The sequence below is a fragment of the Simochromis diagramma genome, unplaced genomic scaffold, assembly GCF_900408965.1.
Source record: "Simochromis diagramma unplaced genomic scaffold, fSimDia1.1 OVJJ01000216.1, whole genome shotgun sequence".
NCBI lineage: Eukaryota > Metazoa > Chordata > Actinopteri > Cichliformes > Cichlidae > Simochromis > Simochromis diagramma.
In genome coordinates this window covers 17,166,218-17,190,461 of record NW_024386883.1, presented here as the reverse complement: position 1 = coordinate 17,190,461, position 24,244 = coordinate 17,166,218, and the positions used below count along the sequence as shown (strand labels likewise).

Below are 24,244 nucleotides of genomic sequence, written 5' to 3'. Positions count from 1 at the left end.
CACACATGGTGAGAACATGCAAACTCCACACAGAAAATGTCATTTTGTGAAGACATATGCTTGCTTTGTTAGCTGGACTGGTTAACCTACTGTTGGCTGTCTACACATGAGTGAGATCGACAGCTTTTACGTGCTATTGCACTGATCTAAAATCAGAAAAAAACCCAAGTAGTTTGCAAAACAACCGACCAACCAACCATCTGGAGCCAAATTATATCACATTATGAAAAGCAGAAGTGGCACTAAGCCCAGCAGCCACTACACAAAATTCACTTCATGTTATACTCCTCATTGGAAACACTGAGCAAACTTTGAATTAAACTGGTTTGGGCTACATCGGATAGAGAAAAACATCAAGAATCAGCACCTGTTTATTAGTTAACACAGTGCGTTCTGCTCTGTCATGTTCAGACAGCAGAGAATTGAATTTAATTCAGTGATGGGAGAGGGAGGAGTTAGAGAGGAAGGGAGGAGGAGGGGTAACTGGACTGTGTATCTGTGTGACAGAGAGAGAGGGAGTGAGAGAAAGTGCATGCAGCTCTCAGTCATTCATCTCTTGGAGAGTGGAGAGGAAACTACAGCACAAAGAGAAACACAAGATAAAAAATAAAGTTCTGCGATCAGTTTCTCAATTAAGACTTTTTTCTCATCACCGTTTATTTTTGCAACCAAAAGAACTGAGCTGCAGATATTTCACTTTGCTCCTTCCGCTCTCCGTGGAGATATTCCCATTTCTCTCTCCTGCAGCAGAGGACAATTTTCTGTCCGTGAAAACTGAGAAAATTTACAAGTGCCAAAACTGTGCCTGCTTTTGAGACTGTGCATCAGAAGGCTCAGTGGTAACTTGAATGCCTTGGACAGAGAGAGTGGAGCCCTTCTTTGCTGTGTGTGTGAAAGGAATGGTTGGGCTTTTTTGAGGAGGTGGAGGAGGAGGTGACCTCAGGAGGACAGCACCACGATCGTGGTGCTCTGGGAAAAAGCTCCGGGAAGAGGAGGAGGAGGAGGGCGCGTCGTGCTGGGGAAGAGCATCCTCCCAGCCTCTTTGTCACCCTCAGGCACACACCCTTAGGACAGCAGGAGTTCAGTAATCTTATAAAATTAACTGGAGAGGAGAAAATAACTCCCTGCTGTACAATAAAGTGAGTTTAATTAAAATATTTAAAAAAAACTAATAAAAAAGTACATCAACTCAAATTTCACAGACATATAGACACATCTATAAATCATACATACACACAGACAACCAGGACGCCCCAGCTCGCTGCTGCAGAATGGATCTCGCACCAATCAGAGGTAAGCATAAATTCATCCTGTTGCCATCTGATCTGCTGATGGACTATTAATGATTTGCATGAAATTGATATTTTCATTAATTTCTTTTTTATTGAAATCAGTGATTACGGATTAAGGTTTTTTCCAGCTTTGCAGGTTTTTTTGTACTTCATACTTGGGCATCATTTTAGTTAAATTCATTTAAGTTCTTTTTCTGGGTTCTCTAAATAAAGACCCTGTTCTGACTCACTTGCTTAAATGAAAACAAGCTGTTCACTATGTTGCAAATTTTCAAGCTCAACCATCTCTATACTCAAAAGTTATTTAAATGATTAACTGATAGGTTTATTGTAATACAGTGGGAGTTTGAGTAGCACCTACCAAAAAAAAAAAAAAAAATCAAAATTTTCCAAAAATGAAGTCTCGCTTTTTCAAAATGAAACCAAAAAGTTTGCAGAACATCAAGGCAACCTTCTGATCTTCATGTAAATCCAGCTGAAAATCATCATTTCCTGTCGATTTCATCTCTTGACGTGGTAAAACGGCATCAGAACTTTTTAAAGCTTCAGTGCACATGAACCTAACATCAACTGCAAGCCAGCTCCTGGATAACCAATGGTCAAATTCACTGATCACTGCCCTACTATGTTTGCAACATTTTTTTCCAAAAGATCGGGTCTTGTCCCTTCCTCTCTTTCTTGTGTTTGTCTTGGCTGCTGGAGAAACAGTCAGGAAGAGATGGGTTTTACTCTTGAATCTCTACTCTCTATAAATACACATTACACATGTAAAACAAGCAAAAGGTGGCTCCATTCAGTCATTTAGCCGTACTGAATCTTTGTTGTCAATTTTGACTTTTATATTTATGTTTTGAAACAATAACAACTACTGCACAAGGTCTGGTGACTTTAATCAAACGCTTTTAAATCACCGGGAGGTGCGATCAAACAACCAAATGCAATCTTGTACTATAATCATATTAGCCAACTGTTTCTGCATGTTAACATCAGTCTCGGTACGTTTAACCAGTATGTGTGTGCGGGGAACTGCGACGGGGACATGTGGGGTTGGGATTGATTGTCCTCAAGGTCGGATGCAGAATGTCAATACCCATCTCCGCTGGGGTGGGACTGGAGGGGTGGGTGGATGAGAAACTGATGGGATGGACCGATGGGATAGCATGAAAGAAAAAGAAAGTGAATGGGATTAGAGGAGTGGCAATGCTAGGCAGAGGGGCTGACCATGAAGGGATGGATGGATTGTAGAGGAAAACTATGACGAGACAAAAAAGAATGATAAGATGTTTGAAGATAGGGATGGGATGGATGGAGATGGAACGCAACAGGAGCTAATACACTTCCTAATAAACTAGAGAACCACAAACTTATCAGATTTTGGGAAGATTCAATCAAATCAAACACAAACTTGTGCTAACTGTGCATAAGGTCATCAGATGTCACCTGACTGTAAGGCAGTCATCAGAAAAGTCAAACATATTTACAGGAGTTTTATTTTCCCCAAACAAAATCCTCCAAATAGTCAATCCAGTGATGTCATACAGTTTAGATTTGAATTTTATACTTTTTATGACAATAACAGTAAAAAGATGCCACTAGTTCCCTCTTTAAATGTATATTTCTTTTATTTAACTTCAGAAAGAAATACATAATGTTGCTTATATGCTCGTAATATCTCAGTCGTCTTTAGGGCTTGAAAAAAGATGGAAAATGGACTTCTTTTGCTTAAAGAAGTCCATTTTCCTTTTAAATTAAAGCTCTTTGCAAATATATTCTCAGGATTTTCTAATAAAACGCTTAATGTGATCTGAATTTTCCACTGGCTTCTCTGGACTGTTGTCGCTTGCTTACTCCGAACAATCAAACATCACATTTGGCTCTACGTCTAAGATAACTAGTCACAATCTCGTAACTTTTCCCTTTTGTTATAAAAGAACAAATAAAATAACCAAAATATATATTATATAACATATAACAGAATAAAATGAGAAAGCTGATAAATTGCTTCAAATCTATGGTACTACGAGAGTGTGAAACAAGCAACAGGTGTGAATCTTTACCGTCGCGTTCGTGTTTCAGGCCTCATGTGGCTGATGTTATTCAGTCTTTAGTTGTCCTTAAACTTCAAATCTCAGATTGTATAACACCAACGATGTTTGTACAAGAAGCTAGAATTTGGAAACCACTGATTTAAGAAAACTAAACTGACCGGAGTACAGGAAATATACATAAAAAAATGTATTAATACAAACACTCAAATATGGTACTTTTACAGAAAGTGAAAGAAGTGTTTTTCTCCATTAGGAAAACTACTTGCATACTTTTATACTCTCTCATACCCCTAAACCAGTTTGGTAGAGCATGCAACTCGAATCACAAAGACAAGCTGGGCTTTTTAAGCGTTCAGCACAAATGTCACCACTTTGGTTGGTACTTATTGCCTCCACTAAGTTGCTATGTTTTTGGTAATGTTTGCATGCATGCATGTGAGTGCATGCAGGTGTAGAGTGGGGTCATGTTAACAATCCATTTAATCCACAAAGGTCGTCAATGTCAACTTTAACAACTAAAAACTAAAAAAAATCCTTATAACTATAGGTCTTACAAGTGTGGTGTGTATTGCCAACATATAGAAAGTGCAGGATAAAGATTTAAAAAATCATGTCACATTTGACCTTTGACCTCTCCTTGAAGGTCAATAGATTGATCGGAAGGCCAAAGTGGTAATAAAGCCACATAGAGCAACTTTAAATGACAATAGGTGGTCAGACTGAGAAGAACATGCCGGCATGGGATACTTTTTGAGTATAGTTGGTTAATTTTGTTGCACGCTGAAGTATTTGATGAGAAAAACAATGCTGATCGAGTCGGTATCAAGGTTTCATTTGTCTCTGCTGACAACACATGTGAGAAATGTGCATTCTTATCATACTTTCATGATGTTTAGACTGCGTCCCCTTTGTTACTGTTAATGAAGTACTGCTCGTTCTCACACATTTCTTCTAACTTGTTTAGTCTTAAATCAATCTTTTTTTTCTCCTTCTGGGCCTCTAAGTCACACAATCTATTAGTAAATCCACTGCTAGCCACTTTCACGTGTGAACTTAGAGGTCGGGACATTGAAGTTGTCCTCACTAAGGTGTAGCACAAAGAAGAAGCAGTCCATCCAAACAGTCAACATTAATATTGTCACCATAAAATCAGACATCGCTCAGACTTTGTACAAAGGAGCTGAAAGTTTGTTTGACATCACAAAGACTGAAAAGTTGAAGAAACATATAGAGCAGTGTGAAGTCTGACCTTTAGGCTCACAGGGCTTAATCCTAACCTCATTATTTGAAACACTGACTACATTTATGTTGAGGATCCATCATTTGTGATGCAACTTCTATCAGATAAAACAAGGAAAAGCATAATTGGTCTACTTTAATATCTTGTCTAACCAGCTGACTATTTCTAGACAGTTTCAGGGGTGTAGGCGTGAAAATAACATTATTGAACGTAAAATTCTTATTAGGAAGTAACTTAACTGGTCTGAACCAGAAAAGCTCTTATGGGTACTGTGGTAGAGCCTTTATAACGTCTAAAATGTACCTAAAAATCACGACAGCAAACTCAAATCCAAATCAGCAACGCTCGAACTATTTAGTTCCAACTCCAAACGTCATCCATTGATCCATATTCGTGCCTACAGCTAAATCTATAGTGGGCAGAATTGTACACTTAATGGTGCAGATCAAGATGGCAGCCTGACATGTACCGTAATATGAACAGTAGCCTATAAGCGATCACTATTTCATCCATTGGTACTTTTTTAAAAAACATACTGATTTCTCAACATAACAGTTCATGTTATTGGCCGTCTATAACTTAGTTTTACATAAATTATGTGTCAGGAAAAAGAAAAAAAGTGTAACTTATGTGCAGCTCCTGAAACAAATCTCCACCACTTTCATTTTTATGATTACTAATTTCACCATCCCTTACTCATGCGCTGCCTCTTCCCTTCCTCTTTTGCTGCTTCCCCTCCTGTCCCACCCCCTCTGCCTGGACTTGCTGGTCTGCAGTGTCTATTTCAGTCTTTCCGTTGGGGTCAGATTCGGCACATCCGGTATCTCATCCAGTTTATTGTCATTCAATCCTGCTGCGCTCCCGGAGGGCATCAAGAGGAAGGCCCCTGGGTCTTAGTGCCTGATTGGCCAAACACGCATGTACATACAGCTGGAATTTGAGCAGAATGGATTAAAATCTATATCTAGTACAGTTGGGTCTTGTAGTGCTCCATTATGAGTCCAAAGTCTTTACATACAACAGCAAAGTACATGAATATGTAACTTATTTGCCTAGAAGTATATCGGTGCATTCAAATGAGAGGTCTGTGGCAATTAGAAGCTTTACAGTCCATCATTATTTTTTCATAGATCAAATCATATTTCAATATCGAAGGTTTTCTGTAGTTATAGATTATTTTTCTTGTGTTAAAATAGCTCCAAGTTTTACACTGGGAAATCAGGCAGCTCAATAGTAGGAAAAGTAACAAAGACAGCATGGGATTAATGGGATGGTATAAGCATGGCACTGCAATGGTATCCCACAGGCACCGTGCAGACCTATATGCTAACCTCCACGGTGTAGGTGTGTGAGTTGGGGACACAAAATGCTTGTCCACACTCATAATGTGGGTGATTCTTGTTTCTAAGACAGAAGTAGAAGTAAAAAAGAAAAAAAAAGCATTAAATGTAATTAAAATTCTCCATATTGTCTGCACATTAGCTAATCCAATGGTTAATCCAATAGCTAATATAATAGCTAATCCTTGAGCTAACAGGAAAGGGAAATGGATTTTCAAATGAGGAGTGGAATCGCCATTTTAAATGTCAGAAATAAATCTTTTGATTCTGGAAACCATTTAATTATTTTTCTTTTTCAAATTGTTTTTTAAAAATGATTTTGAAAATTAGTTTTTTAATTTGGAATTTAAAAATGTTTTTTAATTGAGTTTCATTCTTTTTTTGTAAAATCATTTTCGATTTGAAGTATTTATTGATTAATGATTCATTTTGAAAAATAGATTTAAAAATAGTGTTTTTATTTAAAATTTTTATTATTAATAAATTACTGTAGTAATGCTTGAATAAATAAAATAATTAAAAAATGAATTTGCAAATGAATTTACAAATACATAATTTATTGTACAATTCATGATTTAAGCACAGAATTCATTATTTCAATATGTGTGATTTGAGCCTCCCAAAAGGTTTTTTTTTTAAGTATATATATATATATACACACACACACATTTTTTTTTTTTTTTGAACACTTTTACCAAGTGTGGTTTTATTTCTCTCTGAAACGTGGGGCCGACTCTTGATCCCTGTACTTCTGAAGTTCTGGCCACACGAGTTGTTAATCGCGTTGAACCTGACTGCTGGTCACTTTACTGTATTTACTACCTGCACACATTACTATCAGTGGCTTTCTTTAAACTCACTGGTAGTTGCTTCAGTCACTTGCCCAAAAGTTGAGAAAAGTTTATCTTGGGTCACGCTCACTTCACATCCCCAGCAAGTAGTTCCCCCATAGTTGCCTGAAGTTGCCAAATATCTATATGTATGTCTTTCTATGGTCTCTGTTTGCCATGTTGGTCTGAACTGCTTCCAGTGTGGATGTAGCTTAAAATCCTGGCTATGCCCCTGTTTGGAGTTGGAGGTTTCCCTTCTTATATTCAGGCTCAGTGGCATATTGGCACAAACATTAAATCAATATTGATCTTCTCTGCTGAAAAAAAGGATAATTTCCCAAAATGTATTTATGTAAACTAACAGATTGTTTACCACAACAGTCAGCGCTTGATAGCATCTTTCATGAAAGACAATTTCTAACACCTCGCAAAACGTTAAAGGAGTAACAAGGACAGGAGAGCAGTGAGAGGATGAAAGAGAAGGTGGAGGGATTGCAGTGAAGGTGACATTTGGGAGCGAGAGGAGCAGAGAAGATAGGGGAAGATATGAGAGAAGGAAGTAGAAGAAAGGAAAGGAGACGTGAGGAGAGGGCAACCCCTCCTCATTTCGAGGCAAAGGGTCACTGCAGTCAGTTCTAAAATAGCCAGAAACCATGATGTCATCTAGGGGGAGATGCAACAAAGCCTTATCCATTAAACTCCATCGACCATCAGCAGGTCGAGCCCAGACTCAGCGGAAGTCAGAGAGTCAGCGGGCAGACAATGAATCAGGACTAATTACAAGTTTCTTTTTCCTCTTGATTTTATGAGGCAAATGGGTTTTCAACATTAAACACTTTTTTTCAGAGTTTATAAAACTCTGGAAGCGCACTTAGCATAGACCGCATCCAAACAGTGATGGTCAGCTCTTAAACCCAATGCCAGAAGTACAATATGCCAACTGTTAATGATAATATTTAGAGGTTTCAAACAAATAAGCTTATGTTATAGTATTGTTATCATTGTCTACTGTCCTGTTCTCTAATGGATGGCTGTCACCTGGACAAAAAGTGATGACTTTAGTGTTTCTGACTTAGTTGATAAAACGCTGCTTGGATAATGTAACTCGCAGCAGCGAGTCTTTGCTTCATGTCTAATTGCACTGAGAAAAACACAGACTTCCTGCTTCCTGGTATATGAAGGTTTAAAGATATGAAAAAACCTTCCTGTGTGATTACCTACATCACAACCATGAAAACATATGAGGCAATAAAAGAAAAAAATATGAATTCCTGTTTTATGTGTATCAATGATACAGATAGACTGCACTGAAGTTTAAACATGGCAGTATGAGAAACGACTGGGCAGCAGTGTAGATCAGTGTGTGGTGTGCGTTTTTGTAGAAATGTGTGATAGAGGAGTGTGTGTGTGTGTGTGTGTGTCCCAGGGCACAGGCTCAGTCATTACTGATACTCCCCTAGCACAGAGGTCCATCCTCAGGTTACCGCTGACGGCCTCTTGAAACAACAGCTCCCTGTGACTGTTTTCTTTTAGGCTGGTTTGCTTCATTGACATCCATTGTTTATGTTACTTATGCAATGTTTGGAGAATTCATCATGGTAAAAGAAAAGGAAAGAAACAAAAACGTGCCAAAACAAACCGTGTATTCATACTGTTAACCCTCTCTGTCCGTCTCCTGTTCCTGTTGATTGTTTTTCTGTCCCTATGTCCACAATGATACTTGTTCTTATCCTGTTCTTATGCTGCCGAGCACAATTTTCACAAAAATCCCCAATCCCCGTTCTACTCTGAACCAGATAGATTATAAAACAATTACGGTGCTTCTTGCCATGGAAGTTCAGTATAAGCCACAAACGTGCATCAAGTTACCCGGGAACATCCATCTTATTTAGGATCACGAAATATCAGGAAAGCATGTGATCCAAACTTTCAATTATTCTAAATTTACTAGAATAGCAAAGTGTTTGATGAAAGGTGTGATGCAGCGCGCTGCTATAGAGTCCTGAAACTCTAAAATTCATTAGTGTTTTGCATTCCCCCATGTTCCCCTGTCTCCAAGTCCGTGGGTTTAGGTTCTTGCAGTTAACACAAATTTGTGTTAACTGTGTTCTCTTAAAACAGATGACGATGCTTCACTCTCCAAAAACTGGAACTTAATTGTTCTGTATATGTACGATGGTTGTGCATGCAGACACAAAATACAAACTGCTTGACGCTGTTTTATCCACCAGAGCTGAAGGCTGGAGAAACAGCAATGCATGTTTGTAGTTTATGAAGTTTCAAAAGATGCAGGGTTGACTGCTGCACTTTGCATAGCATGCTCCTTTACTCTACAATTTATACCTATAATCTGTGACTGGGAGTCATAGTGTCACATAAACAAATTAACCAAAGAAAACAAGAAAACTAAAAGATGACTTATAAGGAAGCATCACATATTTCACTTTCCGTGTGATAAAGTGTGTGTGTGTGGGGGGGGGGGGGGGATTACCCTCTGTCAAAGCTCTCATCTGAGCTCCTGGTACCAGAGGATTGGTGACAGACACTCCCCAGCAAAGCAAGACTGAGCATCACAACTGAAAACAACAGGAAATCTCAGCTTAGCCAATCAGAGTAGCTGATTGCATGCATAAAGGCCATGTGTTGATTATGATACCAGGGCCTTTAAAACAGACAATATTTTCCTCTCTAATCTTCCTAGAAACAATAATTGTATTAAAAGTGTATGCTTACCTGTAGAGCTGCTTATTTACTTCACTAAGATTTCCATCAGTCTTCATCGCAGCAATAAACATCAGTCTATGGTGGAATTTAATCATAAAATAGAAGCTTTGGACAAAGCTTTAGTTCTGAAATAAACTCTTGTTTTTAAGGGAAATTGCTTCTTTGTCTACAACCTAACAATATCATGCAACAGAGAAAAGAAATCCATTCTGAAAATCGTGAGTCGTTCAACTGCTTGTCGAATTTGTTGAAAATGTCCTACAGTAACTCTACATTCAAACTCTATAGTTTCAAGCCTTCTGATTTTACTTGCTGTAAGTATGTCATATTAGAGGGGGGAAATAGTAGGCACGACCAGAAAGAGTAAATAATATGAGGTCATGGAAATAGTTGGCAGGCCTCTTCTTTTTTAACAATTAGATGGTGTGATAGGCGAGCAGAGTATAAGCGAGCCACGGCCACTGCTCTGTGATGAGATTAGTCACCAGGTCCTCTTCTCTCTCCTCAGACTAATTTGAAAATGCATCCTCATCCAAACAACCTGGCCCTCCTTATCTGCTGCTTTATGGCTGGATTTCTGGAAGCAGGGCACAGCGGGGGGGGGGGGGGCTATATAGAAAAGCCAGAGGGTTGGGCACCATTCTGTTCAGGCTGCCACAGTTTGCTGTTTGCTCAAAGGTGTCTCCTGGCACGGAGGACAGGAAGTGTATTTTGTATTCTTGCTAATCACCTCTCCTGCTCTCACAGTGATGGATTGCCATTCTTGGGTTTCAACCATCCTATCATCCCTACATCTGTTTGCTCTTCCATTACTGTGTCTGCACTGCCTTTTTCAGTATCCACTTCTCTTTTTTACTCCTTTTTATTTAACTTTTGGGCACTCAAAACAGTACAAAAAAACTCCCAAAACATTTGCAATTATTTAACATATTTTTCTGGCCAAAATGAGAGATCCTGATGAGATATTTAGCAGTCTGATTCAAGCAGTCTACTGCTTATGAGAGAGGCATGGCAGTAGACTGAATCATTTAGGTTTTTGGACCATTATTTAAAAAGAAAGCATCACGTGCTACTGCAATTAAAGTAAGTGCAAAAGGTTGTGTAGCCTATTATCACAGAATGTTTAATTCATAAAATAATTTTACTTTCATCTACCATAAATTAAAGTTTTTTCCACATCTCCTGTAACTTGGACAGCAGCAGACACGAATGCTCTTACTGTAATAGTGGTAAAATACATAAACTTTCCCACAATCAGTTACTTTCTTCCAGAATTTTCCCATCTTGCCTTATTTGCAACGCCAGTGCTGTGTTATGCCATTATGGCTTTCATATGTTTGATAAATTTCCATCAGCTGTTCATCTGGCAATATGTGTCTCAATGAGTGGCATTCAGTTAAGTCTGACTTTTTCATTTTTATTTATTTATTTTTTGGCAGAACAAGTGTGAAGTCATGCATCAAACAGACTTTCCTCATCTCAACAAACAAATCCATAATGCAGTCCTCTAAAGATAATTGACTAGTTTTTGGGGAAAAGATGCCATTAATGCAGGGAGACAGAATTTTAGGGGCATCTTTGAGCTGCATAGACATGACCATGCCTCAGTGTCTTTAATACATTTGAGTATGAAAGCAGAACAATTCCCAACAAGTATAATCCCAGCCGACCACCCATGTCTAACATCTGCAGGACAATACTGCAATTCCAGAATCAGCTAATAATAATTAACCTGCTAGAATCCAGCAGAATAACACAATAACACAACATCTGAGGCTCGTGGAAAATGTGTAATGCATTGTTTTCTTTTTCAAAAACCAAAGAAAAGAATCTCCAGTGTTTCTTTTGCTCTGGCAGAAGAGTGGACACTAATAGAGGAAACATTTTTGAAATAAGTCTAGATGCATATGGATGCAGCTAAAGAGACACATTTGCTTCTGCTTCCTCTTACCTCCATGCTCTATCTAATCTCATGATCTGAGCTGCTTTAAACGCATTTCCATTTGGCCTCATTACTCTCTAAGAGGGCCGGCCCCATGTGAGGAGTGAGCCAGTGATCTCTCCCCGTTGGCCACTTGGCAAGACTGCCATTTCTCTGTGAGGATATAGCTGTGTGTGTGTGTGTGTGTGTGTGTGTGTGTGTGTGTGTGTGTGTGTGTGTGTGTGTGTGTGTGTGTGTGTGTGTGTGTGTATATATATATATATATGTTGGCTGCTTGCTTTATCACAAACAAACACAAAGAACCGAGCATTTTTCCTCTAAATTAAGCAACAGCGTTCTGTCTCTGATGTTCAAACAGGAAATCAAATCAGTGGCATATTAATCTATATTCAGACATTTTAATTTAATATAGTATAATCATGCATTTACTGCACTTCCAAGCAAATGCACGTTAACTTTTAAAGAAGTGGCTTACTCAGCATTTGAATGCGTATGCAACACAATGCATGTCATTTTATACCAGTGTTTCCCATACAGACTTTACTTGGGCAGGATAACCAGATATATTAACACCCTCCAAAGATTACCCAGTCACATTTCATATTTTTATTCTTTAATTCAAGAGGACATAAAGGATTTATTTAATGGCAGACACCTCCCTTACTCTTACCTTGATAGTTGCTAATCTGTTCCTTCCACTCTTACATCCTACTGGTTGTAGGGCCACTCTAAATTTTTAAAGAAGAAAGCCTTAACAAAAAATGCATTATGTTATCACAAATACAATACACAGTCACGTGAAATTAATTCTATCCCGTCCTGTGAAACCTTTTACAGCACTGATAGGCAACTCCAGAGCTCAAGGCCTCCGTCCTGCAGGTTTTAGATGTGTCCTTGATCCAACACAGCTGATTCAAATGGCTAAATTACCTCCTCAACATGTCTTGAAGTGCTCCAGAGGCCTGGTAATGAACTAATCATTTGATGAAGGTGTGTTGACCCAGGGTGAGATCTAAAACCTGCAGGACACCGGCACTCGAGGCCTGGAGTTGCCTACCAGTGCTTTACAGTTTCCATTGGAAATAAAAGGGTAACTAGCAGCCAGGTGCTTCTGTTCAAATAGGCTTGATTAACTTATCATCAACAGGACCTCTATAAAAGGAGATGTTCAGACATTTTCCTGTTTTCAAGTGTTCAGGAGTGTATGTCCCATCAAATTTATCCCAAGGTCAGATTGTCCAACACTTTGATAAAGTACTAAAATCCAGCGAGTTGTATCTCAGGCTCTACAGGCCTCAGTTAGCATTTAAAATGTTAAATTCATAACAGTGAAACTAGAGAAAGAGTCTGTATGCCTTATTTAAAGCTGTTGCCATGAAAAAAGCCTCTTCTCTCTAAAGTTACATCTGAACAAACCACAAAACGTCTAGAACAACGTTCTTTGGACAGACTGGACCAATGTGGAAATCTCTGGCCATAAGAAATACATTTGGAGAAAACCAAACACTGAACACCTCATAGCAACTTTCAAACACTGTGATAAAAAGGTGAAGATTTGGCTTATTTTGCAGCCACAGGACCAGGGCACTTTGAGTCACTGCGTTCATCATGAACACCTCTTTATACTATTCAAGAGTCAAATGTGAGTTCATCTGTCTGACAGCTAAAGTTTGAGAAAGGACTATGATCCCAGTCAAGGTCCAGACCTCAGCCTGGCTGAAATCCTGTGGCAGGACCTTATGAGAGCTGCGCATAAACAAATACCCACAAATTTCAATGAACTGAAGCAATAACTGTAAATCTAAAAGCTGATGGTTTAAATGAAGTAAAACCAGTCCACTGGAGTGAACCTATGCAAAAAAAAATGTGCATGAGGATAAACAAGGTTTATTAGTGGTGCTCCAAATAGCTCACATACTTATAATTTACATACACAAGAACCTTGTTTCTAGAAAGTGCTTCCTCTGAAAATAGTTCGTAAAGAAACTGTTACAGGAAAGCAGATGATTTCTATAAGCTACTTACTGGCATATATTGGTAGCTTTTAAGGAAATACATGTCTTTAAGTATCTCTGCACTGGCCTCAGCATTTCGCTGTGGTTGCTGCATGATTGGAACCACAGACCGAAACTCAGAGTAGCCTACTTTATTTTTATCAGATGGTTTTCTGAAATAAAGTATTTTTATGGTGAGATATTTTGCTCAGTGAAAATGTACCTCAATAAATCAGTCTAAAATCTTTAGCTGGCAGAGTTGAGCCAATCAGAGACAAATGATTAATATATATATATATATCAATTAAACCATTTTTAAAGCCATTTCCCTGTTGCTCAAGTGCTTGGCCACACTGCCAGCCTCTGTCTGCAGGTGGGATTCCTCCATGGCATCAGCAGCTGTGCTCAACAGATGTTAAATTACAGTGTGAACCTCATGGTTGTGTCTCTTTGGCTCTGGCAGGCTAATAATAGTGTTAGCTTGAGCAGTGGAGCGCCTCAGCGGTCATGATGACACGGTTGATGGTTGTGTGGAGGTTTTGCAGCCAAAATCCATCCCTGATCAAATGCTTCTTAAAGTTTTGGAGAGCAACATGCAGGCTACTGTTTGCTTTTCACAACATTTTTCTCCACATAACACTAAATATACACCATACACTCAAAAGAAATCATTCTTTGACTTCATAAAAATGAAGCAACAACATCTGACATATACAAAAATCAAAGGTTTATTAGTTAATATAATTGTGATTACAGAAAATATGCCTGGTATAAATTGAATGTAGAATGTTGAATGCCAACCCAATACCAAAGCCACTTCTACCATGTGTAGAAGTGGCTTAAAATTTCCAATTACATGTTTTTATTGATGCATTTTACTAAAGTCACTCCTGATAGTTAAAAATAGTTCTTATGTATCTCAGAGAGAGATGTTATAACCCAGAATTTTATGAAAAATTAGAACCAATAATCACTATTGCTTCCTTTCTTTGTGTTTGCAGGTTTATCTGATGTGCCTTGAGCACCGGGAGCACTTTGCCCCAGACCCGGCTTCCAACCCTGGTGCCATCCAGCAGGCTGACCAGGATGGACTCTACTCATTCCTTCAGGATGGAGCTGGACTCAGTGCTGTCGCTTGACCAGATACGTGCCATTCGGGCTAACAATGACTATGTGGAGCGGCCCGTGGCACTGGAACCTGCAACGCAGTCTGGATTCTTTTTGGTCCACGATGACCGTTACCCTCACGGTGCATACATCCATCACCCCCAGCCTTCCTTCCCCTCAGCCATGTCCCGCAGCCAAAGTCAACAGCAGCACACTCATCTTTCCCATTTGAGCCGTTCCAGTACCATAAGCTCTTCTATGTCACGAACAAGTGCCACCTCAGACCAGCGGCTACTGGCAGGTTTGACACCATCTCACTCTGGCTTAGGTTCGGTGGTCCATTCACAGCCTAAAGGGGACCTGAAGCCTGATTCTTTTGGTAAACGCCTGGCGGAAGATGAGGCTGAACTCAGTCTCCATCAGTTCATCTGCGAGAGGTGTGGCCGCTGTAAATGCCAAGAGTGCTGCGCCCCGCGCCGCCTGCCTTCTTGCTGGGCCTGTGGACAACGCTGTCTGTGTTCTGCTGAGAATGCCGTGGAGTATGGCACATGCTTGTGCTGTGTTAAAGGTTTATTCTATCACTGCTCTGCCCAGGATGATGAAGATAACTGTGCTGACCAGCCATGTTCCTGTGCTCCAGCCCATGCCTGTGCCCGCTGGAGCACAATGGGACTGCTGGCGCTATGTCTGCCCTGCCTTTGCTGCTACCCCCCTGCCAGGCTGTGCCTTGCTCTGTGCCGGTGTGCCCACGACCGGGCTACGCGGCCCGGCTGCAGGTGCAGCAACACCAACACTGTGTGCCGCAAGATTTCCAATTCCAACCCTAATCCTTGCCATCCCTCGCTCCGCAGCAAAGCTCTGGAGAAACCGTTATGACAGGCTTGAATGAGGGCCAAGTAAATGAATTTCCCCTCAGATGTGGCCAAAAGCAATGCTGTCACCAATCAACGGTCCCTCAGTTGACATCATGACGACAGTGCCATTGTGACCCAACTACCTACGTATGACAAGCCAACCAATCACCCAACCAACCAAACAACCAAGTTGTTCACCTAACGTACCTTTATTTCTCCAACTCAGGAGGGACCAAAGCTTTAATGTGCCTGCTTATGTTGGAGAATTAATGCCTATGTTGAAGAATAAGAAGCTGTTTTGCTTTGCTGGACCGATCCTTAAACCTTAACCAAGACACCAAGACAAAAAACAAGGCAAAACAAAACAAAAAAAACATGCTTTCTATGGTGCAATCTCGGCATGTTAAAATGTATTTATTTATTATTGAATCTCCTCCCTTCTCAACCCTTTGCCACTCTCTGTGCTAATTCTTTGCAAAGGAATCGCTCACAAAGGAAAGAAGCCTGCATATGGACTTTGCAAACAGATTCTGGCCTGATCAGAAGAAGTGTGAGAGATGGAGGTTAAAACTACAACGAGATTCAGAACTTTGAAAAAACGTTAAAGATGAACGAGGAAACCAGTGTTGTACTGAGGTGAACATCTTACTGAGACTCAGCAAAGCACCAAGATATAAAGTGAGATGAACGACACCTGTGACAACAGTTTGACACCAAAAAGGGACCATTCACTGTAACAAACGGTGTGAATTTCAATGTTATTAAGCTCATTTGTAAACGAAAAGCACTGTGAGGTAGATGGACAATGTTTTCCCTGTGAGCCTAGAGCTCATTGGGGGATTATTTAACCAGAGGGAGGATGCATCTATTGTGAGGCAGCGTGCGTGCGTGTCCGTCTGTGTGTGTCCTCCTACTGTGCAACAACCTGTGTATGAGCCTGTGTGTTTGTTGTTTTATCAGCAGAAGAAGCCTGCCTTGTGTTATTTTTAGCAGTCCTGCTTCGCTGGAGCTCTGAGGGTCTGGTCGGGTTTCCTCCTGAAGCCAGCCTGTCGCCAACCTCCCTCGCTCCCTCCTCTGACCCACCTCCTTCACAATCCTCTACTCCACTACTACACATAAACACCCCCCACCCCACCCATCAGTTCTCTACCCATCCTGAAATCAAATGCCATTTCTGAACTTCCAGATGATCCAAATGCTTGGAGGGTTTTGAAAACCATATTCTTAATGAACCATTCGTCTATATAATCCATTAAGTGTTTTAGCACTTAAAAGCAAATTCTTGGGTCAACATGGGGAGACATTGCGTCCTATAACCTAAAAAGTGGTTGACTACTTGGCAGAAGAAAAGGACACACAAGGAAGCTAATAAGGTAAAAAGTTAAAAGTGCTAGCGGGGCCTTAAAGGTTGATATACCAATGAATCCTCATCCTAGGGTATCAAATGTTGTGCTTTTGCCAGAAGCTGCTGTTGCACAGATATGCAGGAGGGTTGCTTTGGGCCCAGTGCCTTTACGCACCTTTGGAGGTCACACTCAATGCTGAGAATAACGGCCGCTTGTTAACCAGGAGTGTGTCAGCCAGGAGACAGCATGTTCTGATCTTCAGTCTGGGGCTTTGCTCTTTGTTTGATTGGTGCAATTTCCACTCACTTTGTTCTTTCACTTCCTGGTTAGGAGTGGTTAGGTTTGAAAATACCCCTTGAAAAAACAGGCTTACCTGGAGTACTGAGGCCAGCGTTCATGTGAAGCCAGGATGTACGACAGGAGTACCACCAAAGCAAACATTCTACGTATGTATGAGACACCAGTGGCTTTGACAAAATAGCAGTATTTAATACCCTAGAGCTGGACCTGAGCTTCGATCACAATTTCATTTTCTGTTACTGAAATTGGATTGAAAATTTCATTAGCTCCCGCCTCCCTGGACAAAACTTCAAATAATATCGGTTAGTTACAGGTAAAGGCAAAAGGTCTAAAACTGATCCAAACAGCACTAAAAATGACCCAACCATCAAAAAGAGCCGACACAAGGCACATTACACACCCATACTGCATTGTATATCCCTAATGTCTCATTCGCCTCTCCTCTTAAGCTCAGACGGCTAAAAGCCTTGAGTTCCAGGTCCATGGAGAGTTCATCAAACAGGCAATTAGCTTCATGATAGCTCTTAATGGCCTGGAGAAGAATGGAGCGTGGGAGGGAGAGAAGAGAGAGGACAGGATGAGTAGAGTTGTGGTGTTTGGCAAACAGACAGAATGGTGAGGAGGGATGCTAAGAGGAAAAAGAACAGGAGTCGATGAAGGAAAAGTAACAGAGGATGTTGATGGGTCCATGAGGTCATTTGGAGACCATGAATACTCAGCAAAAGCAGTGCAGATTTAAACTTTTGGATTTTGGTTGTTTGTTTTTTTTAGTTTTTTCAGGACTTCAGGTGTTGATGCAAACCATAAATGGAACACATTTAGAGGAGGATCAAAATCAGTTAAAAAAAACACACACACACAAAGTATGCATGTATGTTTGCTGGTGTGTGTACGCATGTACAGGTTTTTAAGCGTGTGTGTTCATGTTTGGATGCATTTGGGCGTGTGTGTGTGTGTGTGTGTGTGTGTGTGTCAGGAAGTGACCTAAGCACAGACACACATTGACCTGATATGTTAAATGTTCCTTTGTTATATTTTTATATGTAAATATGGGCTGTTAACTGTAAAACTATTTTTATTCTGCTTTATTTTGTTTGTATGAGATTGATATTATGGCTATATTTCATTATTGTGAACTATTAAGAGTCCACATTCAGGAACTTTTAGGGCGACTGACTGCAATGCAAAATTACTCCCCATTAGCATTTTTAAAAAGTATGTTGGATTTCAAAGGGGTTATTTAACAATCCAGATAGATGTATAGAACCAGTGCAATTATAGTTACATACATTAGTCACTGCTGCACAAATTGGTTCTATACAATAATAATAAAAAAAAAAAAAAAATCTGAAAGAAAGAGCTTCTAAAGATGAATCTCTAAAGGAGGTTGAGGAATTTTTGCAAATTTCTGAAGCAGACAATCCAAATCATGCATCAGGATTAGGGGACAATCATTCATGCAATCTGTGAATGTTTTCAAATAGCAACTGTTATTATTGTCATAAAAGGAAAGTGAGGCAGTGGATTGCAAACAGCCGAAGGCTGTTAATGACTTTATCACAGAACAAGTAACCATTTCTAACATTAGATGTGCTAACAACATTTTATAGTTTAGACTGGAGGGAATTGAAGACTTGTCAAGGGTTTGCTACTGAACTACTGCTAATAAGGTGCCTTGGAACTAAAGGTGTAAATTTAAAGGGGACCTATTATGCTAATTCCTTAGATTATACCAACTTTGCATGAATGAGTTTAAATTAATCCTTATTTATCTTACACTGGGCTGTGGTAACTGAAAGTCTTCAACTTTCTTCTGATTGGCTGTCCGTCACAAACAAAAGACTTGGATAGAAACAGGGTAGGGCTTTGGTGACCATACTGACATCATGCAGAGCCAAGAGTAAAATAAACTGTAAAGAAGTGAATATTTAGAGCAGTCTGAAGCCTATGCTTTAGGCCTATAAGGATTATGCAACAGAAATGTGTAACATGTCTTCTTTAAATGTCTTCGGGCCTTCACCAATGCATTGGGAAGTGCAAATGTTGCCCTAAATGTTTCTGGTCTCGTCACAGGTTCCACTTTGATAGATGGGTTGGCAACTGTGGAGGACACACTCAGTTTAAATATGAACTTTTCTCTCATTGTTTTTTTAATATTCCACCTTTTTCCATGGTTATTACTGTTCAAAGTATTGGCATCCAAAAAACAAACAAACAAGAAAAACAACAGTTGACATGTTTGATATTCGTTAAGCAAATCACCAGGGTTAACATGTCCACCTTAATGCTAATGAATCTGAAAAGTTACCCAACATTTCATCGCAACTGCCAGTTTTAGCTTCTTAATGAAAAGATATTAGAAATTGCTTGAAAATTGGCAGTGTCATGAAAGTGAGCTTTTCAAGGAACTGTTTGTTTGATTGATAGCTGGCGTATTTTACCTTGCATGCATCTCTGTGAACAACAATGCTTCAAAGGCAACAGAAAATCCTGACTGAAAACAATAGTGTGAGTGTAAAACTTTCAAAATGGAAACCATTTCATATTCAGCTGCATCACTGTGGACATGAGTTTCTGATGGGTTTCCACACAGATGCGCACACTGTCTCCTTTAACCCTGGCTGAGCGACTTCAGTCAGATCTTTGGTGCTTGTGAAGATGACTTGGGGAACATTTATTTCTATCTGGATTGTTTTTTCTATCGGGATGATATTGCACTTGTTTTTTAGCTAACTGTTTCACCTGTGTTCAGAGTAGCTTTAATATCTTTGCAGTGACAACTATCCAATCATAATCTCTACAGTATGCAGTCTTTTGTATGTACAACAGATACACACAGAGGCATAAGCAATGCATTATGGGTGGGGTACGAGTCAAACGTTTTAAAAACCTCAGTATAGTGACAAGAGCTAATGAGAGCTAATTAGCTAGATAATTGTAATAGAAACAGCACTGGTGTCAGTAAACCTGAGTAAGGCACCATTTTTACTGCATAATAGAAATGGAGGACTGTTTTTGTCATTTCAAACACCTTTTTTCAGTCATTTGAGGGAATTAACATCTTGAAATAGTGACTCCCCCATGCTGCATGGCGTGTGCATCTGTATGTAATAAATAAAGTGCTCCAGTTTAAAATCCTAAACATTTCCAACATTGTCCGCCCTCAGGGCCGGAGCTCATGTCTGAACCTGTGTGATGCTGTACGTACGCAGGCTGCCACTATAACCACTACACTTCTCCTCGTGTCTTAGCAAGCATCGCTTTTGGTACAAATTGGCATCTTATATGTTGCAAAAGAGTTTAAGGAGAGTATATGGAACAAATATATATAGAAATTTATCTTAAATGAATATATTATATATGGAACATTATGCTTTTCACACTTTGTTTCTTTGCCATTTTTGCTTCATGGATATTTATTTAAATGGTTGCAACAATGGCGCTGACATTAATCGTGAGGATGGTGTTGAGATGTATTTATTTTACAGTTGTCAGAGATAAAGGCACAGATTTTGTTGTCATCTTTATTTTTTGAGTTTTGTTTTTTTTTTTTTGCTCCTCTCAGTGTGGTGTGGCTGCTGCTGCCCTCCTGGCTAAAGATGAACCAATAAACAGAATTTCAAAATAAGAACTGCGTGCTATGAATGAGTCTTTTATTTCTGCAACTTTTCCATGTCATCAGTGAAGCATAAAATATTAAAAACTACTATTATTATAATTGTTATTTTTACTTTAAACTGCTTAAGAAGCTGTCAGACCTTTGTGCTTTAACTAGGGATAATCCATATCATTGTTGATAATACCAGTATAAATTTTAATGTGAAATAAAATCATATGATTGAGCACAACATCAAAAAGAAGCTTCTTCAACAATCTCCAACAAAGCACTGTTCAAAATATCCCCAAAAAAAAGGAAGGAAGGCAGCTGGTGATGCATGACCAAAAGTACATAGGGGGGTGCGATGGTTAGCACTGTTGCCTCCTGGGTTCAGAACCAATATTTAGCCAGGACCTGTCTAGGAGGACCTGTGGAGCATGTTTGCATGGGTTGCATGAGTACTCTGGGTTCCTGGGAGGAGTTAGTTCAGTTAGTTAGTTCATAGTGTGAGTGTCTGTGTTGATGTGACAGACTGGTAAGTACAAGGAAATAGATGGCATGCATGAATGATGCTATTTATTTATTTAAACTGAAAACACTACCTAGGCTACTTTTGTGGTTACATTTGTGTCACTGTATATCATTTATTTATTTAACTTTTATTAACCAGGAAAAAAAATGATTTGAGTGCCCTTGTCAAGAAAAGCAGCAGTACAATCACAAGTTGCATAAATTAGAAACATACACACATCTAAATCCATTTACAGGTAATAAAAATATTTTTAGAAAAATGCATTATTGTCAGAAATATAATTATTACAAATTTATTTTAAATAATGTGGTGAAATTGTATGTGTATATCACATTCCCCTCGTTCAAACACATGCAGATTAACCTCCTAAGACCCAAACTCTTCCACGAAATGCATTTTTAATTTCTCTTTGATATTTGGGCTGATTGGGACCTGATGAATGTAAAAACAAAGAATTACCAGATTTTTTTTTTTACATGATTTTTGTTTCTAAGAAAAATGAGAGCCACATATAAGGATATTCGTTTAAAATTTCGATAGAACAGTTACAATATAATGTCCTGTAAGTGGATATCAGGCCCTTGTAGATCAAAATTAAGTATTTTAGTCTAAATAACCCAAAATGTGATGTCCACATATGTGGACGCCAGGTCCTAGGAGGTTAAAGAACAAGATGCGAGATTACATTTTGGAGGTATTTAGAGAGCTTAGCTAGGTTAGCTATGGTGCCTGCCCATAGCAGGTGAGATAGTCTTTATTGCAGGGTAAATGTTCCCTAAGTGCTTACCCTACAGAAAAACAGGCAAGAATGACTTTTGGACTTTTTTTTTAAAGCTGACAGAAGCATGACTGGATAACATTTTTTACTTGAGCATAGAAACAAAGGTCAGTGTCAAAAATTACTACCATGTTATGAGTAGACTGCTTGACAATTTTGGTCGATGAACTAAGCTTACTGTAAGCCAGGGTTGCAGAATTTTTGGTAGAAATTAGATTAATCATCACTGAGTTTCAGGAATTTATGAAACAGCTTTTGATAAATCTTGATAAATGTGTACCTGCAGAGCTGTGCTGGACAAGATTATGGACATGAATGACCTGCTTGAGAGGCAGCTGAAAAGTGGACCAAGGATAGAGCCTTGAGGAACACCACGGCTGAATCTGGCAGGGGAGGAGCAAGTATCATCTGTGGTTTCAAGATAGTGCAGGAGTGTTCAACTGAGTCAAAGGCTGTGGTTAAACTTTTATTTGCTTTGTGCTTTGTTTTTGCATTTTTCTCCAGTGATAGTCACTTGTTCTGCTGTAAGTTAGTTAACTTTCATTCTCTGCATTAGTTTGATAACTGGCAAGAGTTATGAAGCAGAGGTAGTGTTCCTGCATGTTCACTGAAAAATATTTTATGGTGTAACAATATTGTATCATAAAAAAAGAAACAATATACAGTCTATTGCCATATCAGTGTGCTGTCATAGTTTCACGCCACTAGAGAAATCAGCCAGAACAAATATCAAAATGATATTAACTCTAGTCAGAATTTGCTGGAAAACAGCAATATGACCACTGTTAAAATGTGACCTGCTGGAAAACAGCAGATACCAAATATTTGTTTTAAAATATATTTTTATAGTAAAAAAAAAAATGGCAGAAGTTAAACTATCAGGTAGTTTTATGCTTCACCTGAGAATTGCTAACTTTTTGTCATACACAATCAAACAATGTCACAATATCACAGATGACATTTTATGCATTTCTTTGTTTTGCTGACATTGTTAGAAATGATAGCATCAGCTGTGGTGAGATCTGGGTGAAGTCAAACAAACGTTTTAAAAATGAGGATCCCACCCCAGTACTGCACTCCCCTCACTTTACTTACTTATAAATAAGTAATCAAGGCTGGGTCACACTAATGGCTTCCCAGAGCAGTGAATACAGATGTGTGTGTTTGTGTGTTTTCATATAAGACATGTGCCCGTAAACAGAGAGGGGATGCGATTACTAGGTTAGAATGGGAGCATGCATGTTTTTTTGTGTATATGTGTGTATATGTGTGTATTTGTGTGCGTGTGTTTGCAGCCTTGGGGGGGAAAAAGCAGTTCATCATCACATTAAAGATGATCTACACCTTGCACTCTTTCCTCTGGACTCACATATACACACACAACCACCATGTTGACGCAAACATACATAAAAGCATGCTATTCGTATAAATAAACACTTCAGTTTTTCTGTAGTGTGTGCGTGTGTGTGTGTGTGTAATAAAAGTGTGATAGAGTAAATTAAATATGCATGAGCATTTCGCTCCACAAGCTCTTACCAATAATAAAATAATAAACCCATTCACTGGCTCTAGGCACCGATATGCAGTGCTGACCTGGTAGCCTGACAGTCAGCTAACCCACAGAGGGTTAATGGTTTAGTCCCATCACTGAGTGCAACAGTCCACGCCTCTTGCCTTTTTTGGTCCATTTTCTTTTTCATTAGCCTTTTTATTTACCCAGCGCAGATAAACGTCTGTCACTTTTGCACTTTTTTCTGTGACTTCTGACTCAATTAGTAAAAGGGACGCAAGTATGCTATATAATTTTAGTGCTTATTCACTGATACAAATGTTTTGCAGCAGTTACTTTACAACAAACCACCTCACCTACAAGTTTTCTTCATGTCCTGGGGCTCATTGTTAGATTACGGAAGCCATTTTTGGGCCGCACATAACACTACATCAGAGTATGGTGAAGCACAAACCATGAGCCCTATGCCACAGGACATAAGCCTTTCTCAATTGTACTGCAGCCCTTCTCAATATTAGCAATTGTAATGTATGTAGCTGTGTGTGAAAAAGCCATTACCCAATGTAGTCTGATCAGATGCAGACACTATATTAGCCTAGGACAGGGGTGGGCAACTCCAGGCCTCGAGGGCCGGTGTCCCTGCAGGTTTTAGATGTGTCCTTGAACCAGCACAGCTGATTTAAATGGCTAAATTAGCTCCTCAACATGTCCTGAAGTTCTCCAGAGGCCTGGTAACGAACTAATCATGTGATTCAGGTGTGTTGATCCAAGGTGAGATCTAAAACCTGCAGGACACCGGCCCTCCTACA

The 24,244-nt window shown here is 39.4% G+C and overlaps 1 protein-coding gene and 1 long non-coding RNA gene across 2 annotated transcripts in view; both read left to right on the top strand.

Moving 5' to 3' along the window:
• The window catches only part of LOC120733983, a 28,687-nt gene extending 9,474 nt beyond the window's left edge, over nt 1-19,213 (top strand). The window contains exons 3-4 of the long non-coding RNA XR_005695940.1: nt 8,211-8,217; nt 18,376-19,213. This is a non-coding gene — a long non-coding RNA (uncharacterized LOC120733983). The remainder of the gene's footprint in view (nt 1-8,210; nt 8,218-18,375) is intronic.
• On the top strand, nt 547-17,866 carry LOC120733981 (protein sprouty homolog 3). The gene is made up of 2 exons (XM_040032519.1): nt 547-1,293; nt 14,412-17,866. Exon 2 carries the CDS (start codon nt 14,497-14,499, stop codon nt 15,391-15,393), a length of 897 nt encoding a protein of 298 aa, XP_039888453.1. The 5' UTR covers nt 547-1,293; nt 14,412-14,496; the 3' UTR covers nt 15,394-17,866.
• Nucleotides 19,214-24,244: the final 5,031 nt, after the last annotated feature.

Excerpts from the sequence above, each read along its gene's own strand:
- LOC120733981 (XM_040032519.1), top strand. The coding sequence starts at position 14,497 with ATGGACTCTACTCATTCCTTCAGGATGGAGCTGGACTCAGTGCTGTCG.